Raw genomic sequence first — 19,518 nt, 5'->3', positions numbered from 1 at the left:
TAATAAATTATATATATTTATATTTACATGAATATATATATATATGAAGAGTGGAATAATGCACTAATAATATCTTTGTGGTAAAATATCCCACCTCTTTCATACATATGAAAAACAGTGCTTGTGAATGATGTGGAAAGTCTAATTACATTTGTTAAGTGTGTCTTTTTGTGGTGCTGATGACAGAGTCCATGTTTACCACTGACCTATATTCCCAATTCTGCCTTCCAAATATTTCTAAACACATTTTAGCCAACCTCAAATTTTGGTCCATAACATTTTATTCTGTCTCTTAGCATAAACCGTTTTTTCTTTCTCTTTTTTTAAAAGAATCATTTATGTATAATGTTCTGCCTGCATGTATGCCTGCAAGCCACAAGAGGGCACCAGATCTCATTATAACTATTTTCTTTAAAAAAAAAATTAAGAGGATTGAAAATTCATACATCAGAGTCAACAAATCTAGACTCTCAGGTGCTCCCAGAGTCTGAATCACCAACCAAAGAGTGAGCACGGACTGGACCTAGGCCCCTGCACATATGTAGCAGATAAACACCTTGGTCTTCATGGGGTTCCTCCCAACAACTGGAACAGAAGCTGTCCATGAGCTTGTTGCATGCCTGTCTTATCTTTGGATCCTGCATCCCTAAAAGGATAACCTTGTATGGTCTCAGTGGGAGAGGATGCTCCAAGTCCTTCAGCAACTTGATATGTAAGGGAGGGGGTAAAGTGTGGGTGGTGGGGAGAGCATGTAGGGGGTGGTGTTTGATACAGAGGGGGGGCTTCCTGAAATGGGGAAGGACTTGCTTGAGGGGTACTAGGAGGAGAGGAAGGACTGATATTGGGTTGTAAAGTAAATAAATAAATTTAATAATATTAAAAAATTCATACATCAGCCTGGTTCTCTACATGAAAGTCTTCATTTTTCTTTCCACTCAGGGAAGACATTACTGGATTGGATGATAAAAAACGGTTGGAGCACAGGATTTGTCTTAATAGGCGTCTCAGAAATGAGCGCCAGCACAAGACTGTGCTAGGCTGCCCAACGAAATTTTTCAAGGCTCACTAGTGATCCTAATGAGCTTTGTAAAGGGTTATGCTGTTTTCCCTCCTTGAGGACGAAGTCATTTTATCATCTGGAGACAAATTCCTTGGGCATACTACTCAGAAAGCAATAGTCTCAGCCTATGATCTTTTTTTAGTTTCTTTGATGGCATCTGTGGCTCTTCCTTTCTTAAGTAAACCTCGGCGACATTCTCTCAAAATCTTCAGCAGGCACTTAAGATCTTTTGACCCCAAAGTGAGTCCTGCATAAGCCAGGCAGCCAAGTCAGAGCAATGCAGGGGCATATGACTTAAGAAGGAAAGATTTCAGAAAGAATTTGCACAGAATATTGACTGCTTCCAGTTATGGGGTTTGTTTCCAACATAGCAGGTTTGAATTTTTCCTTCTTATGGAAATTGTTGGAAACATGGTTACATTTATTTTAAATAGGAGAAAATCAGAGAAAGTATGTAAGGGGCCGGGAGCCCCACAGTTGCCACAGGCTGAGAGCAAGAGGATCCATTGAGTCATTGAGGTTTGTCAAGCCTAGGTAACTTGGTGAGACCCTGGATCAAAGGAATCAATCAATAAAAACAGCAAAAATTATTCAAACCACTAAGGGCTATGGAGCAGTTACTCTGTGCCTAGATTGTTCTCAGCAGTTTGCAATTTTGAAATGATTAATCCTTAATGTTAAAGACATATTACCACTATTGCAAAAGCAAGCTTATCATTGTGAAAAACAAGATATTAATGTAATCATCTGTGTATAAAAATATATTGCCCCATTAGCCTTATGACGCTCAAAGAAAACAATTGTGTTAGTTTATAAGTATAAAACCTAGTGTTTTGTGTATAACATGGTTCAGTGGCAGAGCATTTACCTAGCATGTGCAAGGCCCCCAGTGTTTAAGTTATTGCACAAGAAAAGTCAACATAAGACAAAAATAATCAACATTTAAAAAGGTCAGTAGAGGCCTACAGAGAGAGTTCCCAGAGATCCTGAGTTCTTACAGAGAGGAAATCTACTTCCTAAAACTAAAAATAAATAAATAAGCAAGGCTAGTAACTTCAGTTTATGATACTCAAAACAAACAATATTAACTACAGTATTTGGAGCCTCTCCTGCCGTTCATCTAGCCTTGAAGATTAACAGAAACTGATTATATATATATATATATATATATATATATATATATATATATATATACACACACACACACACTTTGTAGCTTAGTGTACACTGAATACTGCTTTAAACTCTAATTCACATAAAAACGCCACATCTAGCATTTGAGACAATGTGTCTTTCTCTTTCTTTATGCTAACAGCCAACAAGAGTTGCAGCCTGGTTTTTGTGGAGGTAAGCCATGGTTCAATTTTCTTTGACAACTTGCAAAGTGTTAAAACATCAGCAAAGCACATGAGAGTGGACAGCCATTTCAATGTCCCCCTTTCTTCTAACAGTCATGGCCACAGTATCATGATGGTTTGTGAGGGTCCCTTTAACATCACAGTGATGTCCTTAGACACTACAAGAGGGCATTGGGCTTCCTAGAACTGGAGTCACAGATTGGTTGAGGGCTGGGAATCAAGTCTGGGAACTTTAGAAGAGCAGCCAACGCGGCTGAGCCATTTCTCCAGGTCCCAGTACACATGTCTTGATTAGCAGAGGAGCAACTAGAAAAGACTTCTCCCCATCTACAGATTGCTGCTCAACTCTCTTTCTCATACATGCTTGTTTCCTGTTGAAAGCAAGATATAGTGGTCACATTTTTAATTGCACCATGTAAGGTAGAGGAAGGTCCACCTCTGTGAGTTCGAGGATAGCCTGGTCAACATAGTCAATTCTAGGACAGCCAGGGCTACAGAGTCAGATCCTGTCTCAAACAAGAGAGAGTGGAAATCCTTCTAAATATTACTTTGACCTTAGATGTCCTACTTAGTTTAAAAAAATATATATTCTTATTTTGTTTTTTTTTTTTTACTTATTTATATATTTAACTGTATGTATACACGACAGAAGAGGGCATCAGATACCATTAGATGGTTCTGGGCTACCATATGGGTGCTGAGAATTGAACTTAGGACCTGTGGAAGAATAACCAGTGCTCTTAACCACTGTGCCAACTCTTCAGCCCCTCCTTACGCTTTTATTGTAGAAAATCCTTTCTTTTGTCCAAATTATTATGCATCTACTCTTAAAGTACATACTAAGTCAATATTACCTTGTCACTTAAAAGCCACTAAACATGTGGAAACTGCAGTCTTTAAAAAATACAAAATTGAAAGTTTCCTCAGGATCATTTCCTTTGTAGACAAGTTTGTTTTCCTCCACATTACCAGTTAGACTGCAGATTCTAATGATGTAGGCTGCTTCTTTCTAGTAGTTAATAACTCTCAGCTGCAAGTCAAATGAAAAGCACCTAACCATAGTTCGCGACCATTCTGACCTGCTTTAAATTCACAGTGACACATGCAAAGTACATACAGAGACATGCAAGTGCTGACATCACAAATCATTTGTAACTTACTATTTATTGAATACAGAATTCAAAGCAAATGCTTTGGCCATAACTGGAGACAGAAATGATGGGAGGAAGTCAGTTTTTCACAAGGACAATGGCAAGAACTGTGTAAGTATAATAATGGCGCATATCTGTAGTTTTCAGTAACTACTACCCATCCCCCACATCTGACAGGTGTATTTGGTTTTAAGAAATCATTTCTATATTTTTAATTTGGTATTTTGCCTGCATGTATGTCTGCATCAGAGTGTCTATCCTGGAGTTACAGACAGTTGTGAGCTGCCATGTGGGTGGTGGTACTTGACCTTGGGTCCTCTGGAAGAGCAATGTATGTTTTCAACCACTGTGCCATCTCTCCAGTCCTATGTAGTTTATTTGTTTCCTGACCATATGGTGTGTTCTTTGCATTAGTTCTGCTCAGAGAGAACATATCTGAATTTTAGGTGTCATAATGAGTCATGGTAACTGATGAGAGCATATGCTATAACAGCAGATATGCTGGTACCAAGACGAAGGATGAAAAAGGAGGACAGGCACGCTGAGATCTTGGTGACAAATATGAAACACTAATTCCTAGTTTGCAGTATATATAATGCCTAGCAAGATCGACTCAAATTTAGGCTTAAATAATCACAAATAATCAGGCAGCACTGTAGTCCCAGCACTGCGAGTGCTGAGGTAAGGAAGAAATCATAAACGGGAGGCCAGTCTGAGCTACACAGCCAAAAGTAGTCTTAAAAACCAAGGCAATAAATAAATAGTAACATCCACAAAATCTTAAGGTAGACTAAATAAGGTAGTACATGCCTTTCACCCTCAGCTCTCTGGAGGCCAAGGCAGGATGATCATGACTTTAAAATCAGACTGTCTCAAAAAAACAAACTAAAGTAAACAAACCCCAGAACACAAACAAAAACAAAAGCCCAAACATGCATGTTTCTTATCCAAGGCAGGGTCTCTTTGCAGCAATGACTGCATCTGCCTGGATGAAAGGTATGGACCACACCTTCAGGGTGTTCTTTTCAATTATTTGTTTTCTCCCCTGTGAGACAGGGCTTCATCTGTATAGCTTTTGCTGTGCTAGAATTAGCTCTGTAGACCAGGCTGGCCTTGAACTCACAGAGATCTTCCTGCCTCTGTCTCCAAAATCATGGGATTAAAGGCATATGGCACCAATACCCTGGTTTACAGGCTGTGCCCTACTCATGTGCGGCCTGGGGAAGGCAGAAGTGGGTGTCATTTCCTGTGCAACTAGAAGAACAACAAACAGTTGTAAGCCTCCATTCAAATTGAGCCTAGGTACTCTGGAGGAGCAGCTAGCACTCTTTAATGTTAACATATATTTGCAACCCCTTTAAGAGTGTTCTTAAGTGAGAGAAGAAGCAACATCTATTTAAAACATCATCATGCAATAATTTAACAAATCTAGACTTAAAATCTATAATTCACTAAAATCTTGGCTGTAATTCTGGCAGCTGAAATATATATCTTGATAATGAACCACATGCCTGTCACACATGCTACAGAAACTGAACTAACCGCTTACAGGGAAGTGTTATGAAATCAGCGTCAGACGTTGAGGAATATTTTATGACACTAGACAAGAAAACAGAAGTGTAAATGCCTCTTCCAATAGACTGAAAAAATATCCTTCTACCTTTTAATTATCAATATGATCGCCCTGGGGGAAAAGGGACAGTTAAATATCACTAGTACAAAAACTTCAGCTCAGGAAACTTCTAAGACTGAGTCATATGGTATCAGTAAACTTGTGTAACACAATCTTCTATATGGTGAAGAGCAAGAATGCCTCAAAGCTGTTATTTAGCATATTGATAGATGCTCTCTAATGGTGCCCCAAAGGAGATTGTTTCTGACTACTGTGAACATCCTGCTATAGCTTTGTTGTTTTCAATGTACATTTTTTTTGATATTTTGTTAAACATTCTAATAGCTGAAGAATTTAAATTTTAGTAGTCAGAATGGCAAAAATGTTACAAGGTACCAGAGTATTAATAGTATATATTTAACCATTCAATACAATGTTATTTAGATTTTAAGTTTCCCAGTATACAGTGGAATAACACTGACTTTTCATAATCACAGATTTTTGACATACTTACATAAACAAATTCATTAAAGCTTATCTTCCCATCTTTATTTCTGTCTGCATCCAGCATGAGTTTTTGTATAATTTCTCTCACTTTATATCCGGGCAATGGCATATTAGCTTCCTTGAAAAGCTCGTGAAGTTCATAGTCGCAAATGAATCCATTACTGTTGAGATCTTCATGAAAAGAAAGGAAAAAAACAGCCAAATAAACAACGAGAAAAGAGAAAAGATATTAGAAATAAATTTGTAAGAATATCATCACTGTACGTGTTTGTCTAATTACAGTCTTTTTCAATCCGTTGGAATCTAAGGATATGTGAAAGAGGAATGTATAGTTTAAATGAGAGGGCAATCTTTTGTTTGTATCATGTATCTTGTATTTTTTAAAATGTATATAAAGCTTTATGTAAAAATAGCCTCCCTTATTATAAGAAACTATAGTTTCTAGTTTATAAAACTACTATTAAATCATAGGAACAAGAGGAGTCTTAGAAACAATACTTTATACAGACTTTGTCATGGTGTAATCTAATTTCTACTATCCCTATGCAGGATGTAGGATTTTTATGTGTATTTTTTTTTTTTTTGGCAAAATAGGTTTTATGGTTTTGCAGTGCTTTGTCTCAAAGCACTTCTGACCTGGAGCAACGTAACTTTGAGGACCAGTTTTTTGAGCTAATCTAAACAAACGTTAATCTATAGAGTTCAAGAGAATAATGGAGTACTCAGTAAAGCAGACGTTAAAAAGAATTCTATAAATGATTTTCCTATGTTTAGGCTACTGTAGCTTAGGTATATTAAAATGTAAAGGAAGAAATAATCTACAAATAAGCAAATGACCCAAGATGACCATGATGGAAATTTTTTTATTAGGGAACTAATGTCTTAGCTAGGGTTTTCCTGCTGTGAACAGACAGCATGACCAAGGCAACTCTTATAAGGACAACATTTAATTGGGGCTGGCTTATAGGTTCAGAGGTTCAGTCCATTATCCTTAAGGCAAGTGCATGGCAGCATCCAGGAAGGCATGGTATAGGCAGAGCTGAGAGTTCTACATCTTCATCTGAAGGCTGCTAGCAGAACACTGGCTTCCAAGCAGCTAGGATGAGTCTTATAGGCCACACCCGCAGTGACACACCTACTCCAACAAGGGCACACCTCCTAATGGTGCCACTCCTTGGGCTGAACATATATAAACCATCACAGGAATTTACTTAAAATTCTGACAAGGCAGGGAGGGATAGGTGGTGCACAACTTTAGTCCTAGCACCAGGGCTTTAGACATGCTAAGTAGAAGCTCTATTACTGGACCCCAAGCTCTAGAGTCAAATGCTCTAAAATACTGTACAACTAATTCTCAGACATGAACTAGAGAAAGAATGTTCTAATCCTAGATGACCATTTTAAAAACAAAACTAAGCAGCAAAGACCAAAAAGTACAGGAAAAACACCAACAAAGATCGAATGCCAGTTCGTCAGGAAACCAAAATTTGACGGAAATATCTCTCAAATAACATTTAATCTCATCCCCTTGGTACTAATCCTGTCCCCACCCAGCAACCATCTGATCTGTAATTTGGTTTTCTAAGTGACCACGGCCATCTGTCAGAGACACTAAGCTGGACCCAAATAAAAGAATAAAAATCAGTTCAAACTCTTGGGTCTCACTTGAACCAATAACTTGAAATTTTTTGTACGTCTTTGGAACTCCTGAGGATACTTATCCTTCACATATTTAGTGATTAGAATGTGTATCATCTAGCCAGGAAATGGTACAAAACGTGGGAGGCAGAAGGAGGTGGATATTTGTGTCTACAGGGAGAGTCCCAGGTTGGCCAGGGGTTACACAGAGAAACCAAGTCATAAAAAAAAGAGATGGGGGAAGGGAGAGACATTGTGTATCACTGTATCATTCTTTCAGAAATTCTTCTTGGCTACCTTCCTGTATTTTCTCGATAGATGCTAAACCTATTGACATTGTGTCATTTTGGTGCTAGTATTAGCAAATCACAAAGGGCCTTTCTTAGGACTGGACTGGAAGAGAACAATTTCAATGCCATTAAGAAGGCAGAGAGAGTCAGAAAATGGCAGCAGCTAACAATTAATTTTACAAAACCTCCCAGCTGGTAAAGTCCTTACAAGGCACAAAACAGTGTGTAATTATTTTCAAAGCATTTTATGCTGATTGTATTTCCAATCTCCAGTTTCAAAAGGAGAAATAAAACATACCAGTACATCTCTGAAGCCATGACAAGGGATCTAACATGCAGGGGGTCAAATGAGGTAGTACATGCTGGTTTCAGCAGAATCCATCCTACCAGTAAAGTTATCCACCGAAAGCTAAGACCATGTTTGATGGTGAAGTTTTCCCACTCTGAATTTGATATGAACATAACATTTTAATAATATGAGCATTTAAGAAATAGACCCAGATCAAAAGCAGTTTTGATTGAATAGTAAAATTACAATCAGCATTCATGATGGTAGCTCTTTATTTTCTCATTAAAGCTGCCAACATTCTGGAACCCTTTTCTCATTTATTCACTGCTTCTAACTACACACTGCCATGATGTGGAAGAAGCTTTGTATTTGGAAGACTCATCTCTTATGCCATCACCTTTTCCAATGACTGATTATAATAATCAATGACTTACAGACAGCTTATGTTATCCAAAACATTCACGATGCTTCTATGAGCATTGTAGTTCTGAAAACATGATTATTATGGGTAGACTAACTAGCCACAGGGAAAAAGGAAGGCTACCTAGCTGCCAAACCAAGTATATGAACAAAGTAATGAGCTAACATTTAACAAATATACCAAGTTTATTTAAAAAACAAACGCTGAAACACAGTATACTTGAAAAAAATCACCAGGAGGCACTCAAGATTTTACTAGACATAATCATCTTTCACTCTGCCTGCTGAATTCATCAGAAACGAACCAACTGTTGGTTATAAGAAATTCCCTGCCATCTGTGTTTCAGATGACATATGTAGAGTCACATCTGCATTTTGTTTGAAAGGAAATCTTACTATTCTCTTTTTACCAAGTATTAGTTTAAATGCCAGTTACCTCCTTCAATACCCTCCCCCAAGTAACCTCAAAGTAAATAAACTTATGTTCCTGCCATGTTCCTGCAGAAGTTTGAATCACACCAAGAATGCATATCCTTAAAAGGAAATGTTTTCCCTCCCCTTGCATCCTGTTATTTAAGCTATTTTAAGTCCTTGTCTGGAGAAGGCTGAGCCAGAGTTCAAGTGGTTTTGATTTTGCCTGCTGTTTTACAATGCCCTTGCCTAGGTGGTATGCGCTGTAACAATCCCTTCAAAAGCATCTTTTAAGGTGTTACTTTGTGTTTTAAATCTGACAGTAAGAGTAACTAGGATTTCCTTTGACCCTGGGGGGGGGGAGAGACAGAGAAACAGAGAGAGAGAGAGAGAGAGAGACAGAGAGAGACAGAGACAGAGACAGAGAGAGAGAGAGAGACAGAGAGAGAGACAGAGAGAGAGAGATCCTTTAACTCTTCTTGAGTCTGTCTAAATATAGTGTTTTTCTAGAAAAGAGCTTGCACCTGTGTGGCCTCATTTGCAATACATATATGGCTTCTACATTAACCCATTGTGGACAATGCTCATTACAATTTGAAGAAGAAAAATCAACCCAGTGGAGACATACAATTTTTTGAAAAGGCTGGGATTTTAAAAGTTCAGTTTAGTTTAACCAATATATTCTAAAAACTTTTTAAATTAAAAAAATTGATAGAAACATTAGTGTATAATAATGGTTTTATGGAAACACATGATATTGAGTTCACAAAATCACTGATTTAAAGACTTGAGCAGGGGCTGGAGAGATTGTTCAGTATCTAAGAGTATTTGTTGCTCTTGCAGAGGACTCAGTCCTACTTCTCAGCACCCATCTGGTAGCTTGCAATCATGCAGAACTTTTGATCCAAGGAATCTGACACCCCTTTCTGACCATTGAAGGTACCAGACACACATGTGACACACATGCAAGGAAAACACACAAAATAAAATTAATCAGTCCAAAAATAATCTTTGTAACACAACTGGCCAAAAGGTTTTTATAGGAGCATATATACATATATTTTATATATTACACCCTAATATCTTAGTAGTAAAGCCAAGCTTTCAATAGGTATTAAACTGTGAAAACTTAGCTGGACAGTGCTTTGTGGGCACCTCAATTCCAGCACTCAGGAAGCAGAGGCAGGCCAATCCCTGAGTTCTGGGCCAGTTTAATTTACAAAGCAATTTCCAGTATGGTCATGGTTACCCCCCTCCCCCCCAAAAAGCCAAGGAATGTCTGCTATTAAATATCTTCAGATGTGTATCTAACCCTGTGACTCAGCTTCTACTTCTTGAGGTAGTCTAGTTCAACAAACACAAAGTGGATATAGTGGATATTTAATGAATCTCAGTTAAGGGTAGAGTAGAGATTGCTAATTAATACTCTATATTAGACATTCAGCAGTAGACCCCCCAAAGGTGGAGTTCACCTAGATTTGAACATTAGATCAATCTAGAGGACCAGAACTGGGTATTCAGAAATGTTTATAATCTTTTCCTGTGTGTTTCTAACACTTTGCCTATAGTATCCGAGGATACTATAGTATCCTAGTATGCTACTCCCTTCTTTCTACAAATATTGATATACTCATGTCTGTGGACATGTCTCACATGTGTGCAGTCCTGCTTGCATTCTCACACAGGTCCTTAGACAACCTTGCAGTGTCAACACATGGTCTTCAAACATCCACTTCTAATATTCCATAGATAATGAACCACATGCCACAGTGAAAGAGCACTACTTAATTTATTTTTTTAGTTGAGATACAGTATTTATGTACTTATTTAGTATTATGAAACACAGTCTAGGGTAACACATGCTGGTCTTGTACTTGTTAAGTAGCTAAGGCTAGCCTTGAATTCCTCTTCTTCTTGTCTCTACTTCTAAATTTTTGAATTTCTGGCATATATCATCATGCCCAGTTTTATTCATTTATCTGCTTGTTCATTCACCTGTGTTGGCTTGAACCTAGAAATACACATACACACACACACAGGCACACATATATATTAGGTTTTCGAGATGGGGTTTCTCTATGTGTACTCCTGAGACTCCTTAGGTAGATCAGGATAGCCTCAAACAGATACATCTGCTTCTGCCTTCCAAGTGCTAGGCTTAAAGCCATGTTCTGACACTGCCCAAGGGGGGAAAACTCTCTATCTATCTATCTTTCTAGGTTATTTTTTTTCAAACAGGGTCTAGACCATGCTGGCCTTGAACTGTCAGACATGTGCCCAAGTAGTGGAGTCAGAGGTGTGTGCCACCACTTCTGGCTTGAAAAATATAGAGTCAGGGTTTCCCTATCTAGCCTTGGCTAGCCCTGTACTATTGAGACTTTAGCCACCTTAGTGCAAAGATTATAGACTGCAAGGATTCCTGGCAGGCCCCAACACACTAAGCTCTAGTCTCTTTAGAAAGAAATCATGCAGTGTGTTAGCATGTAAATTAAAACAGAAATGATTTGTGTTGGGGAAGGGCAGCACTATGCTTTCCACTAACCCAGAGGAAAATCCTGAGCCAGTTGTTGGTATAATTAAAATAATTGCATATAATTAGAGCTGAACCATAAGCAGGTGCAAGAAACTAGTGAAAGAACTTTAAATCCTAATAGTCAATTTATTGCTGGTAAAGAGAGTTTCAAAGCACTATTAATTGGTTGAACAAAACGTGTGATTAGTCGTGATTACAGAGATTTTCTCTGCCCACTGTGATTTTGCTGAATTTCTAAGCAGACAATGGAGGTTGTTATTGTTAATAGATAAGGAAAACAGTTTCCATATTTTGTCACAGATGAAGTGAGACAAAGTAGTCGTCTCTGCTCTCCCTTATCACAAAGAGTAGGAAACATCATTATTGCCAGGAAAATAAGTTCTAGAGCTTTGTTTAATAAATAAAGGATCGTTAAATTAAAAGATTAGTTCCACAACACTTTTGAGAGCTGCCTGAGGGCTCTGTATCCAATGCCATGTAAAAACTACAAAGAGGTTTGCAGGAATATCCAGAGTCTGGTGAGCTTTTCAATAGTTTCTGAAAGATAGAGTCTGCACAAGCATTTCCCACACATAGTACCCCACCCCCACAGACACATACACACTCACTCACACAGACACCTCACCCCTGCTTTTATGTGCCTCCGTGTGTCCAACGACTCTTTCACAGGGGGTGCATATCAGATATTTCGCATATCATATATTTATACTATGATTCAAAACAGTAACAAAATGATTTTTATGAAGTAGCAACAAGATATTGTTATGGTTGGGGTGTCACTAGGCCATAAAGAACTGTATTAAAGGGTTACAGCATTAGGAAGGTTAAGAACCACTGTTCTAATTGATCCCTCTCTTGTTAAGTATAATTTAACCCTGTTCTCACCATGGCAATAATTGGGTAATTCTCTATCATTATGTCTTAACAAAGCAATTATGCTGCTAACTCATAAAAAGTCCTTCAAGCCTCATCAAGTAAGTCACATATCATTTGATGTTAATTTAAAAGGAACAGTAAACATAAATATTTCTAAGAGGCAATCCATGAAAAGCCTTCTTTCCGGAGGCTAGGCATAGTGAGGAAGCAGTGAAACATTAGTAAGTCGTGGTCCCTACTCTAACACTTAAAGAAACAAACTAACCCATTTCTAACACTGCAAAATGAATGTAAACAAAAGACAAGGGTGAAAGAAAATACGTTTCTAAAACAATTATGGTAAGAATAGGTCTAAAGGGATATTGACCAAAGAGAAAATATTAATAAAAAAATAACACCACGTCTTATGACTAAGGAATCATTTTCTATTTTTCTCTTTTCTTTTTTCTTTTTCTTTCTTCTTCTTCTTCTTCTTTTTTTTTTGGTTTTTCGAGACAGGGTTTCTCTGTGTAGTCCTGGCTGTCCTGGAACTCACTCTGTAGACCAGGCTGGACTCGAACTCAGAAATCCACCTGCCTCTGCCTCCCAAGTGCTGGGATTAAAGGCGTGAGCCACCACTGCCCAGCATTCATTTTCTATTTTTCATCAATTAAATATTTACCTATGTACTTCCATTCTCCCAGTGAGTCATATGTGCAGCAAGTTAATACACTGCTGTGTAAAATAAACACATATAAAATGATTCAGAACAATTTAACCTTTTCTATCTAGCCTTGTGATAGAATATGAATAGCTACTCTAGCTGGGGGATTATTATTCTCTTCAGAATATTAATATAAATGCTGTTATAGAAATCAGGATCATACGTAGGGATGTAGCTCAGTTGGTAGAGAATTTGCCTAGCATGTACAATGGCCTGGTGGTTTGAATAGGAATGGGCCCCCTAGACTCATGCGTGTGAATACTTGGCCCATAGGAAGTGGCACTATTAGTGGTATGGCCTTGTTGGAGTAGGTGTGACCTTGCTGGAGGCCAGGCTTCCAGGTCTTATATGCTCAAGGTATCCTTAGTATGGTACAGTCTCCTTCTGGTGCCTGTAGATCAAGATGTAGAACTCTCAACTGCATCTCCAGCACAATGTCTATCTGCATGCTATTTATCTTGCCAGGACAATAATGGACTAAACCTCTGAACTATAAGTCACTGCCAATCCAGTGTTTTTGTTTTTTTAAAAAAGAGTTGCTGAGCCGGGCAATGGTGGCGCACGCCTTTAGTCCCAGCACTTGGGAGGCAGAGGCAGGTGGATTTCTGAGTTTGAGGCCAGCCTGGTCTACAGAGTGAGTTCCAGGACAGCCAGGACTACACAGAGAAACCCTGTCTCGAAAAACCAAAACCAAAACAAAAAAAAAAAGAAAGAAAGAAAAAGAAAGAGTTTGAAGGGCTACTTGGCATGAATCTGGAGGCTAACCTGGTCTAAATGAGACTGTCTCAAAAATGCATGAATGAATGAAAAGGGACCAGAGATAGCTATCCTTCTAAATTTCCTATTAATAGGACTTTTAGCATCAGTTTCAGAGTAATTCTGATTTAAAAAACAAACCAATATACTCCAACTTTAGTCCCTTTGGTTTAGGTTTACCTTAAGCCGGGGGTTTTAACCTTTCTAATGCAGAAACGCTTTTAATGGAGTGCCTCATGTTGGGTGACCCACAACTATAAAATTATTTTTGTTGCTACTTCATAACTGTAACTTAGCTACTGCTATGAATCGTAATGTAAATACTTTTAGAGACAGAGGTTTTTGCAAAGTGTTTATAACCACAGGTTGGGAGGCAAAGCTTAAGCGCATGCTCTCTTGTGAGTATTCCTAACAGTAGTCAGTTCTTACTCCATTACACTGTATCCTTTATGGACTTGATCTTTGCATAGAATATAGACATTATATATTGCTTCCATAGCCACAGAATTGGAAGGCATGTGATATGATGTTAAAAGGTTCAAAGCAAAACTGGGCCTGGTGGTGCAGGCTTGCAACCCCAGCTACTGGGGATGCCGAGGAAGAAGGATAGAATGTAAATTCAAGACCTGGCTGGGTTATGGAGTCAGTTCAAGGTCAGTCTAGGAGTGTAGGAGACCTTGTCTCAAAATAAAAGTGAAAGGAAAAGATGGTAATGTTACTTATCGATAGATAGTTGGTCTAGTATTTATGTATACAAATAAACAAAAAAAAAACTAAGCCATGTGTTGGCATGTATCTATAATTCCGATTCCTGGGTTAGGTGAAAGGATCAGCTCAGTGAGACTGTCTCAAAATATTAATGGCTGGAGATAGCTAAAGTGTAGAGGACTTGCCAAAACATGAGGTTTTGGGTTCAATACTGTGTTCCAGGGGAAAACAATGTCACCACGATATGCCTTTCTTTCCCTCTTTGTTTTATGCTTGTTAGAAAGATGAACAGTATACATAGTAAGTTCAAAGCTAGCCTGGATACAGAATGAGTCCCTTCTCAACAAATAAATACCACAAGAACAGTGACATCTGAATGTTTCAGCGTTCACTGCAAACACTCACCTCAGAAAAACATGATATGCAAAATATTCTAATAACACAATGTGTCATCAAATTTTCAAGTGCCACAGCAGCCCAGATTTAATGATTCAGACTCTGGGCTAAAAATGAGTGACCATATTAAATACTAGATACTATTAAAATATTTTTAAAATTTGAAAATTTAGACATACATGCACATATCTACATATATACATACACACTTATATACACAGGAAGATGAGTTCATGAATTTGAAAGGGAGTGTCATAGACATGGAAGGAGCTGGAAGGAAAAGAGGGGAGACCGCAAATGATATAAATACATTATTCATATAGAAATAGCAATAAAATTTATGGCTTTTATGTCTTTGTGTGTGTGTGTGTGTGTGTGTGTGTGTGTGTGTGTGTAGGCCAGAGGACAACCTGCAGGAATTAGTTCCGTCCGAAGTGGGTTCCCAGAATTGAGTTCAGGTAAGTACCACTAACTGTTGAGCAATATCTGCCCGAATTAGTACAGTTTTCACTATAATTTCTAAAACTTTATCCATCTAGTTCTGGTTTGATTTTTGGAGTCAGTCTCACTATATTGCTCAGGCAAAGGCTGATTTATGGTAATTTCTAGCAATATCACTTTAAGACCAAATGCCTTTCCACTGGTTGTTGTATAAAATGCACTCACCAACTTTTGCAAAGGCCTCTTTGAGTTCATCCAGCTCATCTTTGGAAATCTGGGTGCTTGCCATCTCATCCATGGAAAGACCTAAAAGGAAGCAAAAGGCTCATTCTTCAAAACAGTTCATGGAGAATATGTAACAAACAAGCCTTGCAAACTATTAAAACACGCTGAAAAGGTAACCATATATCTACACCCAAAATAAAGAAAACCTACCAAGGACAAGTCCTCATTTATCAAAATTTATTCAGTAAAAGAAACTATTTTATTCTTTATTAAGAATAAAGTTTATTTTTTTAAAAAAAAATAACAGTTATTCATTCTGGGTGTGTGTGTGTGTGGGTGGCACATCTGTCAGAGTATGCATTTAGAAGTCAGAGGACAACTATCGGCATAGATTCTTTCTTCAGTATGTGGATCCCAAGAGTTGAACTCAGGAAGTCTCACTTGGTGGCAACTTCCCAATGATAAAATCTTAAGCTAAATCTTAAGCTACTCTAAAAGAGGATAAGAAAGCACCAAGGTATAACAGGAAAGCATTGCATGACAGAATCGTGTGTGTGTGTGTGTGTGTGTGTGCGCGCGCGCACACACACACGATTGCCAATGCCAAAGTGAAGGTCTAAATCACTTGCTAATAATTCCTGTAAAAAAAGTTACTGATTTCAAATATCAACCATACCGATACCTATCAAACACGCTTCTTAAAAGGAAGATAAACAGAAACCAGTGTACATACACATACTGTGTTAAATTGTTGATATTATATACTAGGTATGATTTAAAAATTATAATTTAAATATATCTGGATATACACAACAATAATAAAGAAGAGGAAAAAAGGAGAGGTCATGAATTTGAGAGAGAGTGGGAAACATGGGAAGGATTGAAGAGAGGAAAGTAAAGGGGGAAATATAATGAAATTATGATCTCAAATATTAAAAATGCTTTAAAAAGAAGTATCTCCAGTTAGACGTAAATTTTGTCATTGTACATTTTCACAATTTTTTTTTTGGGGGGGAGGCCCAAGCTGGCCTCGAACTTGTTATGACCATGCCCTCCTCTCACTCGAATCCATTCACCTCCTTTTGCAAATGCTGGGATTATAGCCATGCACTGCCTGATTTAGTCAGTGCTGGGGATAGGGCCTACCTATGGTTCCACAGATGCTAAGGAACCATTGTATTAACTGAGCTCTACCCCAAGCACAGAGGTAGTCATTTTAAATAATAAGAACTAAAGAAAGAGAGGCCATGAAGTTAAGGAGAGCACTGCATGGGAGTGGCTAGGAGGAAAGAGCAAAATTGTTATATTTTAATTAAAAAAAAACACATGTTGAAAAAAATGTGTAGACAGGCAGTGGTGGCACAAGCCTTTATTCCCAGCACTTGGGAGGCAGAGGCAAGCTGAGTTCAAGGCCATTTTATTTCAAGTATCAGTCCAGGCTAATAAGGTTACGAGGTGACACCCTATCTGAAACAAACAGGCAGGCAGAGAAACAATCTTGGCTCAAAATAAAGTAGCTACTTTGTTTAAAAATCATAAAATGATTTTTTTAAAATTAAGATGTAGCTGTAGCTGTAAGTTTTAGTTGCTAGAAATAACTGTTTTCCTGGTGGCTTACCTGCCTCAGTCTCCTAGTCCTAGTCCTGGGAGCTTCTAGCCTCCTTACAGTCTTATCTCCGTCTAGAATGTTTTCAGCTTCTGGGACCTCCTGCTGAATAAACTCACCCCTTTCCATCCCTTTCTGAACTCTCGCTGTGGAGTTCAACTCAGCTGTTCTGGCTCAAAACTCCTCTCCACACTAACAGATTCAATGTGGCTTCTCTTCCCTTCTCCTGAATGGCTCTGCTTGTCCTCATACTCACTTTGGCAACGTGTTCTAATCTGGCTCCGCTCCATCAGCAGCATCTAGCTTGTTTCTCTCTGCAACCCGTCATCTGTAAAACTGTTCCAGTAAAACTGCCTGCCTCCTTCTCTCTGCACTGCCCCTTAAGTAGCTTTCCTTTCCTCTCTCTTCTCGCGAGAGTTGGAGCATATCCTATTCTGTCAAATCCCATTAGTCACTTTGTCTGCCACTCAATTAGACATCACTTACAAACATGGGGGCTTCCTTCTACATACTAACTTTACCTTCATTGTTTGGGATTAAAGGCATGTATCTCCCAAGTGCTGGGATTAAAGGTGTGTGCTGAGCCATACCACAACTAGAAACAGGCTCTTTCAATAAATAATACAATCTCTGGGTTCATACCATGGCCAAACATCCTATAGCATTTAAGCTGTAACCCTGTGGTAATAATTCTAAGTTTGTTTTACGTACCGTACTGATGATGTTTAGCAGTGGGGTCTGATTCTGTAGCCCTGGCTGCACAGGCACTCCCTATGTAGATACAGCTGACCTCACTCATTGGCAATCCTCCTACCTCTACGACTCACTAAGCTACAATGAAAGGTTTATGCCACCATACCCCAGCCAATCATGTTTTTAATGAAAAATTATTACTCATTTCCATGAATTATATTTAGTGAACTGTGGCACAAAAGCCTTGGGAGTGAGAAAATCTAAAACGTGGTTTGACCCCTATCTTTAAAAGATTTTTCTAGTTTGAATCCATAATCATTTAAAATAGGTCAGTAAAAAAAAAAAAGGTCCAAGAAACAATAAGACTTTATACAACTTACTTCATTTACACACTATTTCACATTCATGCATTCACATCATTTCTGTTTTTTTTTTTTTTTTTAAATCAGTAAGAAAATGAGAAGATTTAAACCCGGACATACACCATTTATCATCCTTGTTGACCCTGCTTGTCATCCTTACTCCAGCTGACAGGAATGTACATCTTCCCACTCTGCTTCCTCCCCTTTAAAAACCCTCCTCAACAGGACTTTCGGCTCCACTTTTACCCTCACACCATACTTCAAAAATTATTTTATTATTCTTTTTAAATGTGTGTGTGTGTGTGTGTGTGTGTTGGGTGCACACATCTTGAGTGCAGTGCCTGTAGAGGCCAGAAGAGGACATTAGTCCACTGCATCTGTAGGTACAGGCAGTTGTGAACTGCCCCATCCTCCCATGGATGCTGGGAATAGAACTATGTGTTCTTCCCATAGAATTAGGAAATGCTTAGATCTCACTGAAATTATTTCAATTTCTGTTCTTTAGTTTTTCTTTATATTCATACAAGTTCTCCCAAAGAAACTAAAGTATCCTAGACTGGCTTTCATGTGAAACAGAAAATTTGTTATCATTGCTGCCTCTGGGTCCTTCCTGAATGAGTTAGTTTATTTCATCTCTCTGAGGCTCAGCTTCTCATTTGCAAATAGCACTAATAATACCTGTTTCCCCGGATCCTCATAAAGATTAAAGATGACGTATGTGAAGGCAAATTATAAGCTACAAAGCATTATATAGCAATTTCAAATCCTCAGTGAAAGAAAACGGGGAATAAATAACTCCATAAGCAATTGTGAGAGACTATAAATATCAGGCAATGGTTCTACTAAGAGTCTTTTAAATGGGATACATGATGAACTGTCTCATCTCCCCTATAACTATTGACTACAGAGTATAACAAGCCTCCTTCATATATAAAAATTACAAGCCTTCAGTCAACGCAGTTTAAGAAGGATGAGCATTAAAAAAAAAAACCCTATTAAAAAAAACCCTATCAGTCACATTTTACCTATGACTCAATTTGGCTCTTTCAAAAGGGCAACTTCTAGACAGAACTTGAGGTGTAGGCAAGTGATATATGTCAAAAATACAAATAATTTCCGTATAAATACTTTGAAGTCATCAACAGCTTGTTAATAGTCACATTCCTCTCCATCTGAACATTTTCTCATGAGCAATAATGGTGAATAAAAGATAAAGAAAGATTAGGACTCAAGTTTAGAGTCAATTTAATAATGTATGCTAGACAGGGAAATGGCTCTTAGCAACGTCGTTTTTTTAACCTCCCCCCGGCCCCCGCAGCCTGTCGTGCCACAAAAGTGAATGTTGTTTATGTGATATGAGAGTACTAATACTTAGTGACGAGAACTATACATATGTTTCCCAGCATTTCATTTCGGTAAATCAAATACTAGCCAAGGAATAATGCTCCCAGGCTCTCCAGTCTGCAAAATGTTTCATTCTGCC

General features: G+C 38.2%; 1 protein-coding gene across 1 annotated transcript in view; it reads right to left on the bottom strand.

Annotated features, from left to right (window-relative positions):
- Pls3 (plastin 3) overlaps positions 1-19,518 on the bottom strand; it is an 85,976-nt gene that overhangs the window by 20,683 nt on the left and 45,775 nt on the right. The window contains 2 exon segments of the mRNA XM_076918879.1: positions 5,696-5,859; positions 15,375-15,455. Coding sequence (XP_076774994.1) covers positions 5,696-5,859; positions 15,375-15,455 — 245 coding nt within the window.

This window comes from Arvicanthis niloticus, chromosome X (genome assembly GCF_011762505.2).
Source record: "Arvicanthis niloticus isolate mArvNil1 chromosome X, mArvNil1.pat.X, whole genome shotgun sequence".
Taxonomy (NCBI): domain Eukaryota; kingdom Metazoa; phylum Chordata; class Mammalia; order Rodentia; family Muridae; genus Arvicanthis; species Arvicanthis niloticus.
Note: the sequence above shows the minus strand (reverse complement) of the source record. Positions and strands in the feature narration are given on the sequence as shown.